The 18,570-nt window shown below is 43.0% G+C and overlaps 1 protein-coding gene across 7 annotated transcripts in view; it reads right to left on the reverse strand.

Moving 5' to 3' along the window:
- Nucleotides 1-18,570, reverse strand: part of LOC110523834 (liprin-beta-2) — a 110,429-nt gene that overhangs the window by 20,943 nt on the left and 70,916 nt on the right. For 4 of the 7 annotated variants that reach the window (XR_002473493.2, XR_005051868.1, XR_005051865.1 and 1 more), the window contains 4 exons: nt 17,212-17,352; nt 8,320-8,517; nt 7,314-7,406; nt 5,183-5,311 (listed from right to left, as the gene is read on the reverse strand). Coding sequence is in view for 1 of the 7 variants with exons in the window: in XM_036978445.1 (XP_036834340.1) it covers nt 5,183-5,311; nt 7,314-7,406; nt 8,320-8,517; nt 17,212-17,352 (561 nt within the window). In the remaining 6 variants the exon portion in view is untranslated. The remainder of the gene's footprint in view (nt 1-5,182; nt 5,312-7,313; nt 7,407-8,319; nt 8,518-17,211; nt 17,353-18,570) is intronic. The other 3 variants (XR_005051864.1, XR_005051867.1, XR_005051866.1) reach the window with 3 other exon arrangements.

The following is an 18,570-nucleotide window of genomic DNA, read 5'->3' on the forward strand; positions in this document are numbered from 1 at the left end:
TAGTTGTTCTTCAAACGTTGGCCTATATGATTTGATTTTTAATACATTGTAAGCCTGCATGATGAGACTCTAATGATGATTTTTTTTTTAAGTTGCTTGAAAGTCATGAGCTCTGCTTTGTTCTGTACACACTACATCAGTCACTCATTCACAATTTGACAAGCACTTGATAATGCCTAAAATTTTACAGCAGCATTCCCTTTGTGTGGTAGTAATGCACCTTAAAAAAACATGCCTTTTGCAGCCGGCCAGTGGCCATTGTGCCCTTCGTCCTGAGTGCTGCGCGTTCCAAATCACCTCTCACTCACATGGCTCTCCATCACGTGATCGGGTCTTTCTCATATGCTACAAGTGAAGAGAGACACATCGGGGACGCAACTGAACTGTCCACATTTACTTTTCGTCAGCCAACAAGATGAGTAGGCCTAACGAACAGCAAAAGCACTAGCCTATGTCAATCTACTATCCGCCATAGTACAAAGGTCGACCTATTCTATTCTGTGCAATAAATAAATATTCCAAACATAGTCTGGGACAGTTGTGGGATGCAATATATCCCATATTAATGTGCTTAATTTTAAGAAGTTATTTGGCCACTTTAGTTCATGCCAGCCAGGTAGGTAATACTCCTGTTGTAAATATAAGCAATCTGCTTAATATTAGGAAAGTTTAGAAATAAGTATAGCAGGCCTAGCCTATAGAAATAAGATTGGAACCTCCTCTTTTTAGTAGAGGCCATCACTCTGTTTTCTCGCGCAATTGCATAGCCTATAGAAATGTTGCGCAACATGAGCTCATGGGCTCTCATGAAGTATTTGATTCGATTTTCGATTACATTTGCATTGATGCCAGATTGCGTAAAGGGACAATAGAGTGCTGAGTACCGGGCAGTTAGCAAGTTTGGTAGGCTACTTATGATCAGCAGCAGCATCAGAGCTTGGAGAAGCCTAATTACGTGACTAAACAGTCATGTGGAATTTGACTGCCTTCATGACTCGTGACCGACGGTGTGGTGGTAATACGGTCACCGCAACAGCCCTAGGTGTGGTGCATAATTCCTGATAAAAGACACAGTCCACAATCTTAAACACATTCAAATTCGTAACATATTGTGCAAATTGGATTCGTAACATACTGTATCATACAAATTGGATGACGTAGAACAACAAAAACGGGGACCCGTTTTGGCTCGTGAGCACCACGCTGAAATTATACAAACTATTTGGAGCATCGCTTTAAGTCCTTAGTGGGGTAGGGAGAACAAACAAATACTGATCAATTCAAGTCAATAAAAAGCTCTGTGTTTCAAAGAATCTATTCTAGTCGAACAAAGCACTTTAAACACAATGTGGCCATATTTGCGATCAACCATTTTAATGTAAACAGTTTCAAAATGGGTATTAGCCAATTAAAATTGGGGACTGATTTGCACATGACAGAACAGTAAATTGTAGCTGGTCCCATCAGATAACATGGCACATGTTAGCCCGATGCTAACTTCACCAGGTGGCAGTGATTATATCCTGGAACAAATTCTTCATCAGCCTAAGATCTTAGACTTTATATCCACCAACCAATGGCATTTCTTAAAATAGGTCAGTGCTGGCCACTAGAGGGATATTTAAAACCTACAAATCGAAGGTTTACTTTTGTTCCATTGGTCTGTAACAAAATGTCCTAACGTGAGACAAACTGTTACTGTTTTCGCATATATGACAAAATCCCACATTTCTTCCTATCGTTTCTGTCACGGCTTCTGCCAAAGTCGGTCCCTCTCCTTGTTCGGGCGACATTCAGCGGTCGACGTCACCGGCCTTCTAGCCATCACCGATCCACTTTTAATTTTCTATTTGTTTTGTCTTTGTTTTACACACCTGGTTTCAATTCCCCAATTACTTGTTCATTATTTAACTCTCTGTTTTCCCCATGGTTTTTGGCGTGTTTGTTTTATGTATATACCTATACCTTTTACAGGTTCACACTCATTCGTGTGCTTTCACAGCAATAAAGATGTAGGAGGATTATGCAACAAGTACGTTTATATTCGTACATAATTTTTTAAAAAGTTGAAGATGTGGTCTTGTCAAATAGCTGTAATTTACCTTCACTGCTATCACTAATTGGTGACATGTTCCACTAAGGCGGTAAGCCCAGAGACTTATCTTCCAGTGTCTGGTGGAAAGCAGACTGGACCAGCTTTTCCTCTAGGATTTTTGCTTGTGCTTAGCTCCATTCAGTTTATTTTTTATCCTGAAAAACGACACTTCTTAATGATGACAAGCATACCCATAAGATGATGCAGCCACCACTATGCACGAAAATATGGAGAGTGTTACTCAGTAATGTGTTGTATTGGATTTGCCCCAAAAATAACACTTCAGAACAAAAAGTGAATTGCTTTGCCACATTTTTTTGCAGTATTACTTTAGTGCCTTTTTGCAAACAGGGTGAATGTTTTGGAATATTTGTACAGGCTTCATTCTTTTCACTCTGTCAATTGGGTTAGTATTGTGGAGTAACTACAATGTTTGTTGATCAATCCTCAGTGTTCTCCTATCACACTCACGGTGAAATCCCTGAGCGGTTGCCTTCATCTCTGGCAACTGAGTTAGGAAGGACACCTGTATCTTTGTAGTGACTGGGTGTATTGATACACCATCCAAAATGTAGTGAATTATTTCATCATGCAAAAGAGATATTCAATGTCTGCTTTTTTTTACCCATCTACCAATAGGTGCCATTTTTTGCAAGGCATTGGAAAACCTCCCTGGTCTTTGTGGTTGAATCTGAATTTGAAAATCACTGCTTGACTGAGGGACCTTACAGATAATTGTTTGTGTGGGGTACAGAGCCGCGGTAGTCATTCAAAAATCATGTTAAACACTATCATTGCACACAGAGTGAGTCCATGCAACTTATTATGGGACTTGTAAAGCAAATGTTTACTCTTGAACCTATTTCCGCTTGCCATAACAAAGGGGTTGAAGGATTATTGACTCAAGCCATTTCAGTGTTTCATTTTTTATTAATTAGTAAAAAAAAAAAACATCATTCCACTTTGACATTTTTGGGTACTGGGTGTAGGTCAGTGGTAAAAAAACATCTCAATTTAATCCATTAATAATTCAGGCTGGAACAGAACAAATGTGGAAAAAGTCTAGGTGTGTGTATACTTTCTGAAGACACTATAAGTGTAGCCTACTCGTCTATGTAATAGATGTGTAGGCTACACTTATAGTGTTTTCAGAAAGAGCTAATGAAGCTAAGAGCTAATGAAAGAGTTAATGAGCTAATTGAGCTAATGAATTATGGGCTAATGCGCATACGCTTCTAACTTAGGTTACACATCTCTGACTTCATTGTTTTGTTGCGAATTCATGCACCTGGCATCCCTGCTGCCTCGGCTATTCCTCTTAAATCTTATGGAGTCCCAAGAAAAAGCCAATCAATAGGCCTGATCAATACCTCCTCGTGCCTGGGGATCGCAGAGCAACATGCAGATCTGCCATTTCATAATCTGTAAACTTTTTTTCCTTGCACTTTGACAGGTAAATATTTATAGCCCTAATATTTAGCTAACGAATGGCCTAATATCAAGCTAATATTTAACTTCTTACTTCGGCTACACATTGCTTGCCTCTCTTTTCCAGCTGTTACCATGCACAATAGCGCTGAATGTTTTACCATTTTATTAATAGGCCCACAGTGTGCACTAGGATGCGTTGATCAGTTGATTGACAGGTGCACTGTAAAATGATAAACGTTCCTCTAGTGTGGATGCTCACCAACATGGGTTCGAGTCCAGACTCGCAATAAACGTCTTAAAATAACAGTTACTGCAAAACTGCAATCTGTAGGTGTTTGTTCACATCCATCTAAGTCAACATTTGTAATTGGCTGATGAAGAATTTGTTGCAGGATATAGTCACTGCCACCTGGTGAAGTTAGCATCGGGCTAACTTCATGTTATCTGATGGGACCAGCTACAATTTAGCGTTCTGTCACGTTTAAGTAAATCGACAATTTTTGTTGGCTGATAAGCATTTTGAGTCGGATTAACTGTTTAAGTTTAAATCTTTGCTCATGTTCACAAGTATGCCCCCAAGGTAACTATCCACACATAGACATGGGCAGCAAACCTTCTCCGGTAACACAGGTTGGAGCAATGTGGGCTGGAACTAGGTACAGTAGAAGACATAAAACTGGAAAATGAGGCCGGATGAAAACACAACAGTACACTTCACCACTGCAGTACAAACCCAATAGACCACATGCACATTAAACAGGGAATCTCACTAAGCCAATATAGCCTATAGGGCAGCCTGAGTGGCAGCCTGGAGGGGAGCATGATGATTATCTGCCAGTCCGAACTGACGGGAGCCTGTGTGGAAGTAGTCACTAGTCAATAACTACAGAGACACCTTTAGGAGGTCAGTGAACTAAACAGGAGTCCTAGAGTGAACTTCTGTCTACCGTTCACAACCACACACACAAACTTGACTCGTCTCTGCTGGATGAGCACAGTGTAGATATATCCTGTGCACATGGACAAACTGTCTGCAGCCCGATATGTACGTATCGCCCCCTCTATCCCCCTTCCGCTCGCTCTTGCAAAACACGTACATTGAATAACAGAATGCCATTGGAGCATGCCGAGTTTTCTGTATTATTAGTGCTTGGTAAGGGAGGACGGGGGAGTAATAGTGAGCTGTCGGACCGACTCAATATCAAAAGTTTGTTTTTCACTTTCTCTTTCATACATTTATCTTAATTTGTTATTTTTTGAATTTCTGTCATTTCTGTCATTTCTGTCATATATCATTCCACATTATTTAACTAAATGTATAAGAAAATAACATCTGAGCTCTAATCTAAAGTGACTTAAAACGGGTACGTCAGAGGTGTTCGTCATATGGATTCCGTAGATTTAATAGTCATACAGGTGACAATACTCCTAGTAAACTCTACCCAGAGGATCTCAGTAGAACCACCTGAACCTGTATGGGATTGGGTGAATGAGATTCCACAACCATGGGGGTTAACAAGAGGAGAGGAAGAGGAGGAGGAGGAAGAGGGACAGGTGCAGACGAAGGAGGAGGTGGAGCACAACAAGAGCAGAGGGGGAGGAGAAGGAGGAGTCAGCACGAGAGGCGGTTTAGGGGTGAGGAAGAAGAAGATGCACCTGAGCGGTCCGCCATTGCTCCTCCCAGTGCTGCTTCTCTACCTGCGTGTGCTCTACAGTGAGCTTCAGGCTAGAGAGCTTGGACAAGAGCGACTGGTAACACACATGGAGAGAGTAAGAGATAGACAGCTAGAGAGAGAGAAAGCCAGAAGGGGTGGACAGTAAGCTTGAAGATAGGAACAGTTTATCTCCAAAATCGGGGTTGCCAAGATCATCAAAGTAAATAAAGAAGAAATTACATTGCATTCGGAAAGTATCCAGACACCTTTACTTTTTCCATATTTTCTTACATTACAGCCTTATTCTAAAATGGAATAAATGGTTTTGTTTTTCATCAATCTACACACATTACCCCATAATGACAAAGCAAAAACAGTTTTTTATACATTTTTGCACATTTACTAAATAGAAAAGACTGAAATATCACATTTGCATAAGTATTCAGACACTTTACTCAGTACTTTGTTGAAGCACCTTCAGTACTTTGTTGAAGCACCTTCAGTACTTTGTTGAAGCACCTTTGGCAGTGATTACAGCCTCGTATCTTCTTGGGTATGACACTACAAGCTTGGCACACCTGTATTTGGCAGGTAGCCTAGTGGTTAGAGTATTGGACTAGTAATTGAAAGGTTGCAAGATTGAATCCCTGAGCTGACAAGGTTAAAATATGTTGTTCTGCCCCTGAACAAGGCAGTTAACCCACTGTTCCTAGGCCATCATTGAAAATAATATTTTTTTCTTAACTGACTTGCCTAGTTAAATAAAGGTCAAATAAAAAAATAAAAAACATTTGGGGATATACAGTTTCTCCCATTCTTCTCTGAAGATCCTCTCAAGCTCTGTCAGGTTGGATGGGGAGCGTTGCTGCACAGCTCTTTTCAGGTCTCTCCAGAGATGTTCGATTTGGTTCAAGTCTGGGCTCTGGCTGGGCAACTCAAGAACATTCAGAGACTTGTCCCGAAGCCACTTCTGCGTCATCTTGGCTGTGTGCTTAGGGCCGTTGTCCTGGGGAAGTTGAACCTTCACCCCAGTCTGAGGTCCTGAGCGTTTGGAGTTTTCATCAAGGATCTCTCTGTACTTTTCTCCATTCATCTTTGCCTCAATCCTGACTAGTCTCCCAGTTCCAGCCGCTGAAAAACATCCCCACAGCATGATGCTGCCACCACCATGCTGCTTCACCGTAGGGATGGTTCCAGATTTCCTCCAGGCGTGACACTTGGCATTCAGGCCAAAGAGTTCAATCGTGTTTCTCATGGTCTGAGAGTCTTTAGGTGCCTTTTGGCAAACTCCAAGCAGGCTGTCATGTGCCTTTTACTGAGGAGTGGCTTCCATATGGCCACTCTACCATAAAGGCCTGATTGGTGGAGTGCTGCAGAGATGGTTGGCCTTCTGGAAGGTTCTCCCATCTCCACAGAGGAACTCTGGAGCTTTGTCAGAGTGAACATCAGGTTCTTGGTCACCTCCCACTTCTGCCATTTAAAAATGATGGAGGTCACTGTGTTCTTGGGGACCTTCAATGCTGCAGACATTTTTCAGTACCTTTCCCCAGATCTGTGCCTCGACACAATCCTGTCTCGGAGCTCTACGGACATTTCTTTCGACCTCATGGCTTGGTTCTTTTCTCAGACATGCACTGTCAAATGTGGGACGTTATATAGAAAGGTGTGTGCAATTCCAAATCATGTCAAATCAATTGAATTTACGACAGGTGGACTCCAATCAAGTTGTAGAAACATCTCAAGGATGATCAATGGAAACAGGATTCACAAGAGCTAAATGTCAAGTGTCAAAGCAAAGGGTCTGAATAAGGTATTTCTGTTTATATTTTTTTTTTATAAATTAGCAACAATTTATAAAACACTCTTTTCACATTGTCATTATGAGGTATTGTGTGTAGATTGATGAGGGAAATCATCCATTTTAGAATAAGGCTGTAACGTAACAAAATGTGGGAAAAGTCAAGGGGTCTGAATACTTTCCGACTGTACGTGTTCAAATGAAATTGGAATATTAATAAGCAAAAATAACTAAATAACTAAAGTGGGTGTCACAAAGTGCCATGTGAATAAACTAAACTGACAGATAATTAGTGAACTATAAAGAAAAAAAGTGACAGAAATGATTTTTTTACCTTTGTGGCCTTTAGTTTTTTCTCATACTGCGATTTCTCCCCCTCCAGCTCATCCACTTTACTCTTGAGAAACCGGAGTTCTTGCAGGAAGCCCTGTGAATAACACAGAACATATTGTAATGTTTTAGTTGAAAATGACTGTCCCTTTGATGTAAAATCTCCAAACTAAAAACATCACTGTGCCTTCCACACGAAAACGACAATTTTTCCACAGTCAAAAACCAGTGTTAGGATCTAGACATTGTTCCCTCAGTTTATAAATGAACATGTTACACCAAAAAGTAGAAAGGAAGGTTTTCCAAATCCCAAGTAGTTTGTTCCCTTGACAGCCGAAAACACCGTGCAGTTAAGACAAAAAGCTAAACCTCCACTTCCCAGGAAACACAGCAGGTGACCCTTTTAATGTGTGACCAGTCAGTCAGTCCCCTATACTGTACTCAGTATGGATGGCTCAGACTATTTAAAAGGACCAATGTTTATGGCCATTACCTGTCAGTTAGATAGTCTGGTTTCCAGTTTGTTATAGCATCAATTATGCACATTTTAAAAAGTTGTCTTTTTAAACTGGCAACTGGCAACAAGAAACTGGCAACAAGAATATAATGTTTCTTTGAAAATGTCATAAAGTCATTAAAAAACATGTTAACAATGAATCTCATGTTTAGAGACAGGGTAGTTAGTAGCGTAAGCCATTAACCAAGCCTAGTACTTGGAGAAAGTGACCAGCAAACCTTGGCTGCATTAATAAGGTGACCCACGGATATGCAAACACACCACACCACTTACAATGAGTAACGCAGATTGAGATAACACCTGGACATGGAAGCAAACAGCACACATGAAAACCACAGGATTCCCACACACTGTAGTAGTAGAGGTAGAGACGTCGGACACTGTAAGAAAAGCGGGTAGTGTTAAAGCCTGTAGAGGATTCCAGAAGGGTGAGGAGGACGGGGGTTAAGAGAGACGGGGGAGTGCGTCCATTTGGTTCAGAGAGTCTGCCTACATTCTGTCCTCCACAGCGACAGCAAAACTCCTCCACGTCAGAGCCACCCAAGCCCACGTCGGGGCATTGGTCGTATGCCTTGCGGGCACCACTCTCCCCCTGGGCCTCCATGGCCCGTTTCTCCATGATACGGGTATGGATCTCCTCCTGAAACCTACACATCTGCTCCTGGAGCTCGCTAATCAGATTTACCACAGACTGTGAGAGGGGGGAAAAAAATACAAAACAGAAAACGGAGAAATAATAATAAAAACGTTTCAAAATAATATGCACCGTTGTGAGTTAAATGTTTCTATGTTGTTTTTATTTTTTTAAATATGTGACACGTAACAGAAGTGGTTAATACTAGGATGAAGGTAAAGGGACCTCTGAGCTTCAATGCAGATCATATTTGACACGGTTAAACTGTCACAGCATAACTGCCAGACAGCATAACAAAAGTTCCTGACCTACTTTCCAAGTTCTCAAAGTGCAAATGGGAGGAACGGTTTGTCTGACTCAAGGGCAAACGTTTGCTTTACTTCCCATGGGAATTGGAAAGCACCAAAGATTTAGGACAGAAAGTTGATTCCTAACTAAATTCTTAGCAGTTTGGCCAACTATGATTAAACCTAAGGGCATGTGAAACGGGATGTCTCACAAACACAGTGGTATTCAAAGTGGGGGTCACGACTCCTAGTTGGGTCACGGGGGAACTGCAGTGGGGTTGCCAAAATGTAAAAATATGACACATTTCTATCCGGCCCGCGCAATGATTTGGTTTGTCAATTCGTTTTGGCCCGCTTCCATATCGCCCGCCATGCTCTGCACTAAAAGTCATATCAAGCACTGCCAAGTGGGGCACGCCAAACAACACACACCGCTCCTCCCAGAGCAGTGTGGGGGGGGGTTGCCTGTTTTGCATGTTATTTTGACATTAATACGTGTCACATATCAGTTTGCAAGCAATGTCTCCTGCTGTACCTAATTCCAGCCCCCATTGCTCCGGAGAAAGATTGCTGCCCATGTCTATGTGTGGATAGTTACCTTGGGGGCATACTTGCGAACTTAAGCACAGATTTAAACTTAAACAGTTTATCCAGCTCAAAATGCTTCTCAGCCAACAGAAATTGTTGATTTACTTACATGTGACAGAACGCTAAATTGCAGATGGTCCTATCAGATAACAGGAAGTTAGCCCGATGCTAACTTCACCAGGTGCCAGTGATTATATCCTGCAACAAATTCTTCATCAGCCAATTAGAAATGTTGACTTAGATGGACGTGAACAAACACCTACAGATTGCAGTTTTGCAGTAACTGTTTATCGCAAGTCTGGACTCGCACCCACGTTGGTGAGCATCCACACTAGAGGAACGTTTATCATTTTACAGTACACCTGTCAATCAACTGATCAACACATCCTAGTGCACACAGTATGCTTATTAATAAAGTGGTAACACATTCAACTCTTTCAGGGTACGTTCATTGTCATAGTGACACTGAAGATAATACCTCAATATAGGCTACATACAATGATACATAATTTATTTAAATGTAGCATGTCATTGTTTGCCTCCTTGTTTAAGTGTTATTTTTTTGGGGGGGGGGGTTGCCTGTTTTGCATGTTATTTTGACATTAATACGTGTCACATATCAGTTTGCAAACAATGTAAAAAATAATCTACAAATCATTGAGTTAATAAAGCTTCATACAAACTTGGTCTCTTTGCTTTCTTGAGTTAGGCAGCTCCAAAATGTAGGTGTTTCAGCCTAGCTCAGTGCTTTCTGTCGTGGTGGGGCAGCCAGTGAAAAATACGGAGCGTAGATGTTGGTAATGTTCTCTAGTTGCGCCATGATTGTCTCAGTGTTCTGTCACTCATGGGGACACTATGTCACTGCCAAATCTAAGGTAGAGCTAAAAAATTCAAGCCCCTTTGGTGCTGCCATAGAGTTACATCAGAAGTGCCCACCCAAGAAGGCTCAAGGTCATTGGCGACAGATAAAATGATGTCAAACCACGTTATATCTACAGTCGCTTTGATTGGACTGATCATGTCAACATCATACATTAACATTCTTATCTAGCAAGCTAGCAGTCATCATCATGAATGAAGTCGACAATCTAATGGCAAATGGTTTTTGATCCTTGTCATTTGAAGAAAAATAATGAAGAGAAATTATAGATAAAACGTATCGGTGCTCATCTGCCATTGGACATAAACATAAACACAAGCTGTTTACAGCTCACAGGGGATGGAAATTAGCTTGGCTCCTAAAGGGTTGCAGTCTGGCTTCAGTTTTTAAAGCTTGACAATCAATAACCAAAAAGCAAAACCTGCAACAAAACACCATGCAAAGGAGAAACATGTAGACCTATTACAGCAACATTTGAGCAGTAGCCTGGCTACTCAACTACAAGACATTCTGAGTGCACCATACAGCAATGCTGCATTCAACTGCACTGGTGATCCATACAAAATGTTTTAAGTTAAAATGTTAAAATAACCTACAGCTACGATTTTGCTATTTGGAGTTATTAAGTACTTTTTGATTAGGGTCACAGCATGACCCTGCTTTATGCCTCTCTCTAATGTCAATATGCCTTGTCTACTGCTGTCTTGGCTAGTTTTTACTGTTTTATTTCACTGTAGAGCCTTCAGTCCCGCTCAAAATGTTCTTTCGTCCCACCCTACATACATGCGGAGACCTCACCTGGCTTAACTTCTGCCGCCAGAGACGCAACCTCTCTCATCGTCACTCAACGGCTAGGTTTACCTCCACTGTACTCACATCCTGCCATATCCTTGTCCGTATATTATGCCTTGAGTCTATTCTACCACGCCCAGAAATCTGCTCCTTTTATTCTCTGTCCCCAACGCACTAGACAACCAGTTCTTATAGCCTTTAGCCGTACCCTTATCCTACTCCTCCTCTGTTCCTCTGGTGATGTAGAGGTTAACCCAGGCTCTGTAGCCCCCAGTTCCACTCCTATTCCCCAGGCGCTATCATTTGTTGACTTCTCTAACCGTAAAAGCCTTGGTTTCATGCATATTAACATCAGAAGCCTCCTCCCTAAGTTTGTTTTATTCACTGCTTTAGCACACTACGCCAACCCTGATGTCCTAGCCATGTCTGAATCCTGGCTTAGGAAGGCCACCAAAAATTCAGAAATGTCCATCCCCAACTACAACATTTTCCGCCAAGATAGAACTGCCAAATGGGGTGGAGTTGCAATCTACTGAAGAGTTCTGTCATGCTGTCCAGGTCTGTGCCCAAACAGTTCGAGCTTCTACTTTTAAAAATCTACCTTTCCAGAAATAAGTCTCTCACTGTTGCCGCTTGTTATAGACCCCCTCAGCCCCCAGCTGTGCCCTGGACACCATATGTGAATTAATTGTCCTCCATTTATCTTCAGAGTCTGTACTGTTAGGTGACCTAAACTGGGATATGCTTAACACCCCGGCCATCCAACAATCTAAACTAGATGCCCTCAATCTCACACAAATTATTATGGAACCTACCAGGTACAACCCTAAATCCATAAACACGGGCACCCTCATAGATCCTGACCAACCTGTCCTCTAAATACACCTCTGCTGTCTTCAACCAGGATCTCAGCTATCACTGCCTCATTGCCTGTGTCCGTAATGGGTCCGCGGTCAAACGACGACCCCTCATCACTGTCAAACGCTCCCTAAAACACTTCAGCGAGCACGCCTTTCTAACTGACCTGGCCCGGGTATCCTGGAAGGATAGTGACCTCTTTCCGTCATTAGAGGATGCCTGGTTATTCTTTAAAAGTGCTTTCCTCACCATCTTAAATAAGCATGCCCCATTCAAAAAATGTAGAACTAAGAACAGATATAGCCCTTGGTTCACTCCAGACCTGACTGCCCTTGACCAGCACAAAAACATCCTGTGGCGTACTGCATTAACATCGAATAGCCCCCGCGATATGCAACTTTTCAGGGAAGTTAGGAACCAATATACACAGGCAGTTAGGAAAGCAAAGGCTATCTTTTCAAACAGAAATGTGCATCCTGTATCAACAAACTCCAAAAAGTTCTGAGACACTGTAAAGTCCATGGAGAATAAGAGCACCTCCTCCCAGTTGCCCACTGCACTGAGACTAGGAAACACTGTCACCACTGATAAATCCACGATAATGAAGATTTTCAATTAGCATTTTTCTACATCTGGCCATGCTTTCCACCTGGCTACCCCTACCCCGGTCAACAGCTCTGCACCCCCCACAGCAACTTGCCCAAGTCTCTCCCATTTCTCCTTCACCCAAATCCAGATAGCTGATGTTCTATAAGAGCTGCAAAATCTGGACCCCTACAAATCAGCTGGGCTAGACAATCTGGACCCTCTCTTTCTAAAATTATCCGCCGCAATTGTTGCAACCCCTATTACTAGCTTGTTCAACCTCTCTATCGTACCGTATGCGATCCCTAAAGATTGGAAAGCTGTTGCAGTCATCCCCCTCCTCTTAGAGGGAGACATTCTGGACTCAAACTGTTACAGACATATCTATCCTACCTTGCCTTTCTAAAGTCTTCAGAAGCAAAGTTAACAAACAGATCATTGACCATTTCGAATCCCACCGAACCTTCTCCGCTATGCAATCTGGTTTCCAAGCTGGTCATGGGTGCACCTCAGCCATGCTCAGGGTCCTAAACGATATCATAACCCCCATCAATAAAAGACAATACTGTGCAGCCGTATTCATCCACCTGGCCAAGGCTTTCGATTCAGTCAATCACCACGTTCTTAACGGCAGACTCAACAGCCTTGGTTTCTCAAATGACTTTCTCGCCTGGTTCACCAACTACTTCTCAGATAGAGTTCAGTGTGTCAAATCGGAGGGCCTGTTGTCCGGACCTCTGGAAGTCTCTATGGGGGAGCCACAGGGTTCAATTCTCGGGCCGACTCTTTTCTCTGTATACATCAATGATTTCGCTCTTGCTGCTGGGGTTTCTCTGATCCACCTCTATGCAGACGACACCACTCTGTATACTTCTGGCCCTTCTTTGGACACTGTGTTAACTAACCTCCAGACGAGCTTCAATGCCATACAACTCTCCTTCTGCGGCCTCCAACTGCTCTTAAATGCAAGTAAAACTAAATGCATGCTCTTCAACCGATCGCTGCCCGCGCCCGCCCGTCTAGCATCACTACTCTGGACGGTTCTGACTTAGAATATGTGGACAACTACATATACCTATGTGTCTGGTTAGACTGTAAACTCTCCTTCCAGACTCAAATTAAGCATCTTCAATACAAAATTAAATCTAGAATCAGCTTCCTATTTCGCAACAAAGCATCCTTCACACATGCTGCCAAACATATCCTTGTAAAACTGACTATCCTACCGATCCTTGACTTCGGCGATGTCATTTACAAAATAGCCTCCAACACTCTACTCAGCAAATTGGATGTAGTCTATCACAGTGCCATCCGTTTTGTCACCAAAGCCCCATACACTACCCACCACTGCGACCTGTATGCTCTCATTGGCTGGCCCTCACTTCATAGTCATCGCCAAACACACTGGCTCCAGGTCATCTATAAGTCTAGGTAGCACGTGCTCCAGCAGGTATATTTCACTGGTCACCCCCAAAGCCAACTCCTCCTTTGGCCACCTTTCTTTCCAGTTCTCTGCTGCCAATGACTGGAACGAATTGCAAAAATCACTGAAGTTGGAGACTTATATCTCCCTCACTAACTTTAAGCATCAGCTGTCAGAGCAGCTTACCGATCATTGCACCTGTACATAGCCCATCTGTAAATATCCCACCCAACTACCTGATCCCCATACTGCTATTTATTTTTTTGCTCCTTTGCACCCAAGTATCTCTACGTTCATTTTCTGCACATCTAGTAAGTGGACATCATAAAGGGCCATATTTTTTCAAATAAAACAATGGCCAGTTTGGGCCATTTGTTTTTTTAATGTGGCCCGTACGCTGATTAAGTTTGACACCCCGGGTGTAGATGAACGGGAGGAGACAGGTAAAAAGAAGGATTGTCCCAGAAATGGGGTCCCCGCTGAAAAAGTTGAAATACCACTGCACTAACGTGCTGAGTAGTAGTGCGCAACTCCATATCCTGAATAGTAGGGAGGGACGGTGTTTAATGTCCTAATCTTGGATACACTGACAGAAATGCCAGGCCTGTGGACAGAGGAAGTTTCATATGATAGTGCCAGATGATATTACACTTACAGTACGGCTGATAAGACACACGCTCCCCCTCTATATATAGCTGCACGCTCTGAGCTTGGTGGTCGAGGGGAGGTCTCGGCGGTGAAAGTGTTTGCACTTGTGGAATGTTCCAAGTGAATTTCTGCCATTCCCCATTAGTGCATGGGGCCCAGCAGCTGTCACTTCCAGGGACAAGTGTTTGTGGATTAAACAAATGCAGACTGGTTTCATGTTACCACGGCAACACAACCTGCGTTGAGTCCAGCTCTGCCCGGATATCATTGATTTATGGGACGGGGGCAGAGAGGCGTGACCCGACAGGCTGTGTACATTACATGTTCCCCCTCAGTCAGTATAACTTACTCTGTCCCCAAGACATCTCTGCATAATGTCACAGTCAGATTGCTCTCGATTATTGCAATACTTCATTAGAAATACAACCGAGATTTGACTTCCCACAGATGTCACTAACGTATTCAATCTGCTATGCATATGTCTTTAGCGTTATGCTCAGTTGATGATTGCTCATCAGAATTTCTTGAATACAGCCGGCGTTTCTGTTCCGTGCCATTTCTCATCTGCCCGCTTGTCTGTCAGAAGATCTCGTTTAGGCCCCGTCGTGTTTTCGCGTCTCAGCCAATTTCCGTCCCTGTTTATCAGTCTCTATATTGCCTTTTGGGGCAGCGAGGGCGTTTGGGTGCCCTGGACCTCAGCGTTCGTCCACAACACTAAATCATGTTTATTTAACACAAGGTCAGATTCTCTATGATACAGACAGACTGGGGGATGTGATTGGGCTGAGGCTCTGATGATACCCACACAGACAGACTGGGGTTGTGACAGGGCTGAGGCTCTGCTGATTCCCACACAGACAGACTGGGGGTTGTGACAGGGCTGAGGCTCTGATGATTCCCACACAGACAGACTGGGGTTGTGACAGGGCTGAGGCTCTGCTGATTCCCACACAGACAGACTGGGGTTGTGACAGGGCTGAGGCTCTGATGATTCCCACACAGACACAGCCAACGCCACATGAAAAGTTTACATCTTTATGTTCATATGTCATAATTTTTAAAAATGTATAATATTAAATTATCATTGTAATTGCACACAAATTAATGTCAGACATGCACCTACTACCCCAATGCTCTGTTGCTGATGACTGGGACAAATGCAGGAGCAGATTTCAGGAGCAGGACAATACACCCTCTTTTTGACTAATGACTGACATATGGGCATGTACGTGATAGGCCTATCTGGATTATATGATTATAAAGGTCATAATGCTTCTTGATAGTGTCATAAAGTGCATTTTCTTAGTCCAAGTAAAGTGACACAGGATGGTCATAATGCTTCATGACAGTGTTATAAAGTGTATTTTCGGGAAGTTGTTGAAACTATGATGATTAAAAAACATGACTGTAAAGAATTCATTACATCAACAAAGGACCTAAGAAACAAACTTTCAAACGAAAGGGAACTTCTTGGCAGGGAAAAAATACATTGAATAAATGTAGGTTTTGACACTCTTATGTAGGTGTCATAACTAGCCATAAAATAATGTAATATACACTATATATACAAAAGTATGTGTGTATAAAATCAAGCACACCGCCATGCAATCTCCATAGACAAACATTGGCAGTAGAATGGCCTTACTGAAGAGCTCAGTGACTTTCAACGCGGCATCGGCATAGGATGCCACCTAGCCAACAAGTCAGTTCGTCAAATATCTGCCCTGCTAGAGCTGCCCCAGTCAACTGTAAGTGCTGTTGTGGTGAAGTGGAAACGTCTAGGAGTAACAACGGCTTTGCCGTGAAGTGATAGGCCACACAAGCTCACAGAACGTGACCGCAGAGTGCTGAAGCGCATAAACATTGTCTGTCCTCGGTTGCAACACTCGCTACCAAGTTCCAACTGCCTCTTGAACCAACGTCAGTACAAGAACTGTTCGTCGGGAGGATTATGAAATGGGTTTCCATGGCCGAGCAGCCGAACACAAGCCTATGATCACAATGTGCAATGCCAAGCGTCGGCTGGAGTGGTGTAAAGCTCGCCACCATTGGACTCTAGAGCAGTGGAAATACGTTCTCTGGAGTGATTAATCACTCTTCACCATCTGGCAATCCGATGGACGAATAGTCAAGTTCGTTAAGTTCGTTATAGCAGCAAAGGGGGGACCAACTCCATAATAATGCCCATGATTTTGAAATGAGATGTTCGACCAGCAGGTCTCCACATACTTTTGGTCATGTGGTGTATGTCACTACAGGTGCAAATATAGGGTCATGACAGTGTTATTACCATAATTATGACAAGTTATGTCAGCTGTTATGATGCTGGGTGTCAAGTAAAGTGTTACCGTTTGTTGCTACACTTTGGGGCTAGAGTGGTAAAGGCACAGAGAGACGTCACTGAGACCAAACTCCATAGTAATGGAATGATGTTTTTCACTTGGCATTCCATCCTACTCTAACTAGCAAATACACAAAGTTGGCTTACTTCATAGGGCTTTGTGGGAATCTTACTAACAGCTGAGGGTAAATGGTGCCACCATACAAAGCCCTGAGTGGAGAAAACAGTGCCATTCATTTTCAGAACAGGCTGAGTTTAAGTCAAGTGTTATGGTAAACCAGCCCAGAGTCTGTGTGTTCTTACACACCCATCCTCTCCCCTCCTCCCAGCCTGTACTACAGTACCGTACCTCAGCTTTGTTCTGCTGGTCCTCGCTGCTGTCGTTGTGGTTCTGTTCCTCGTCCATGTCGACCAGCTTCAGTTTCAGGTAGGAAACCTCATCCATCAGATCCAGTTTCTGGGTCTCCAATGAGGTCCGGCTCAGTAGCTCCTGTACCGCACACACAGCCGCAGAGACACACACATTAACACTCCCCTACACACACAACTCTATCCACTGAGCAGTGCGACCAGAGTGAAGTATAAAGTCAGTGTGCCGCTCCACTGGGCATAAAGCTCCCCCAAACCAACAGTTCAGCCTGGGAGCCCGGGCCCTGCTATATATACACAATGCAATGTGGCTCTATTTTTACTTCCTCTGTCTGACTCAGACATGTGAGAGAGAAATACAGAGAGAGAGAGAAAGAGAGAGAGAGAGAGAGAGAGAGAGAGAGAGAGAGAGAGAAAGAGAAAGAGAAAGAGAAAGAGAGAGAGAGAGAGAGAGAGAGAGAGAGAGAGAGAGAGAGAGAGAGAGAGAGAGAGAGAGAGAGAGAGAGAGAGAGAGAGAGAGAGAGAGAGAGAGAGAGAGAGAGAGAAAGAGAGAGAAAGAAACAGAACACTAAGTCAAGAGACAGACTCTAAAATGTTCAAAAGACCTGGGACAGGAGCAGTGTGTGTGTGTGTGTGTGTGTGTATAGAGCGGGTGGGTGGGTGAGCTTTGACTCTAGGTTTCACACACAGTAAACACACTTCCCTTACGCCCTATGGATTTCCCAACACCCCTCGTCACTGGAGGCTGATTTCGGTTCCTGTTCCAGAGAATACTACTCTCTCCTTAAAATAACTTGCCATCATACTTTTGAATTAGGTGTCCCTTACCAAGACAGCAATACATAGGCCTTGGCCTAAATGCATGATCTGCAATAAGCTATCCTAAATACCCCGACCAATACCCTTTTGTAGATAAATTGTTCAGAGATAGCGCACCTTTACTACAAGACACTTGGTAACATCACATGAAAAATAACAACTCCCTACCACCAGGCAGACACATACACTCTTAGAAAAAAGGGTTCCAAAAAGGTTCTTCAAATCGAAGTATATTTGTCACGTGCGCCGAATACAACAGGTGTAGGTAGACCTTACAGTGAAATGCTTACTTACAGGCTCTAACCAATAGTGCAAAAAAGGTATTAGGTGAACAATAAGTAAGTAAAGAAACAAAAACAACAGTAAAAAGACAGTGAAAAATAACAGTAGCAGCACAATTGGTTGGGCACCCGTAAAACTGCTGCCATTTCTTCCGGCGCCATTTTCATTTATCAGCTGTCCCTTTTCATTCATTTATCAGCTGTCCCTTTTCATTCATTCATTTATCAGCTGTCCCTTT

Source organism: Oncorhynchus mykiss, chromosome 1, assembly GCF_013265735.2.
Source record: "Oncorhynchus mykiss isolate Arlee chromosome 1, USDA_OmykA_1.1, whole genome shotgun sequence".
NCBI lineage: Eukaryota > Metazoa > Chordata > Actinopteri > Salmoniformes > Salmonidae > Oncorhynchus > Oncorhynchus mykiss.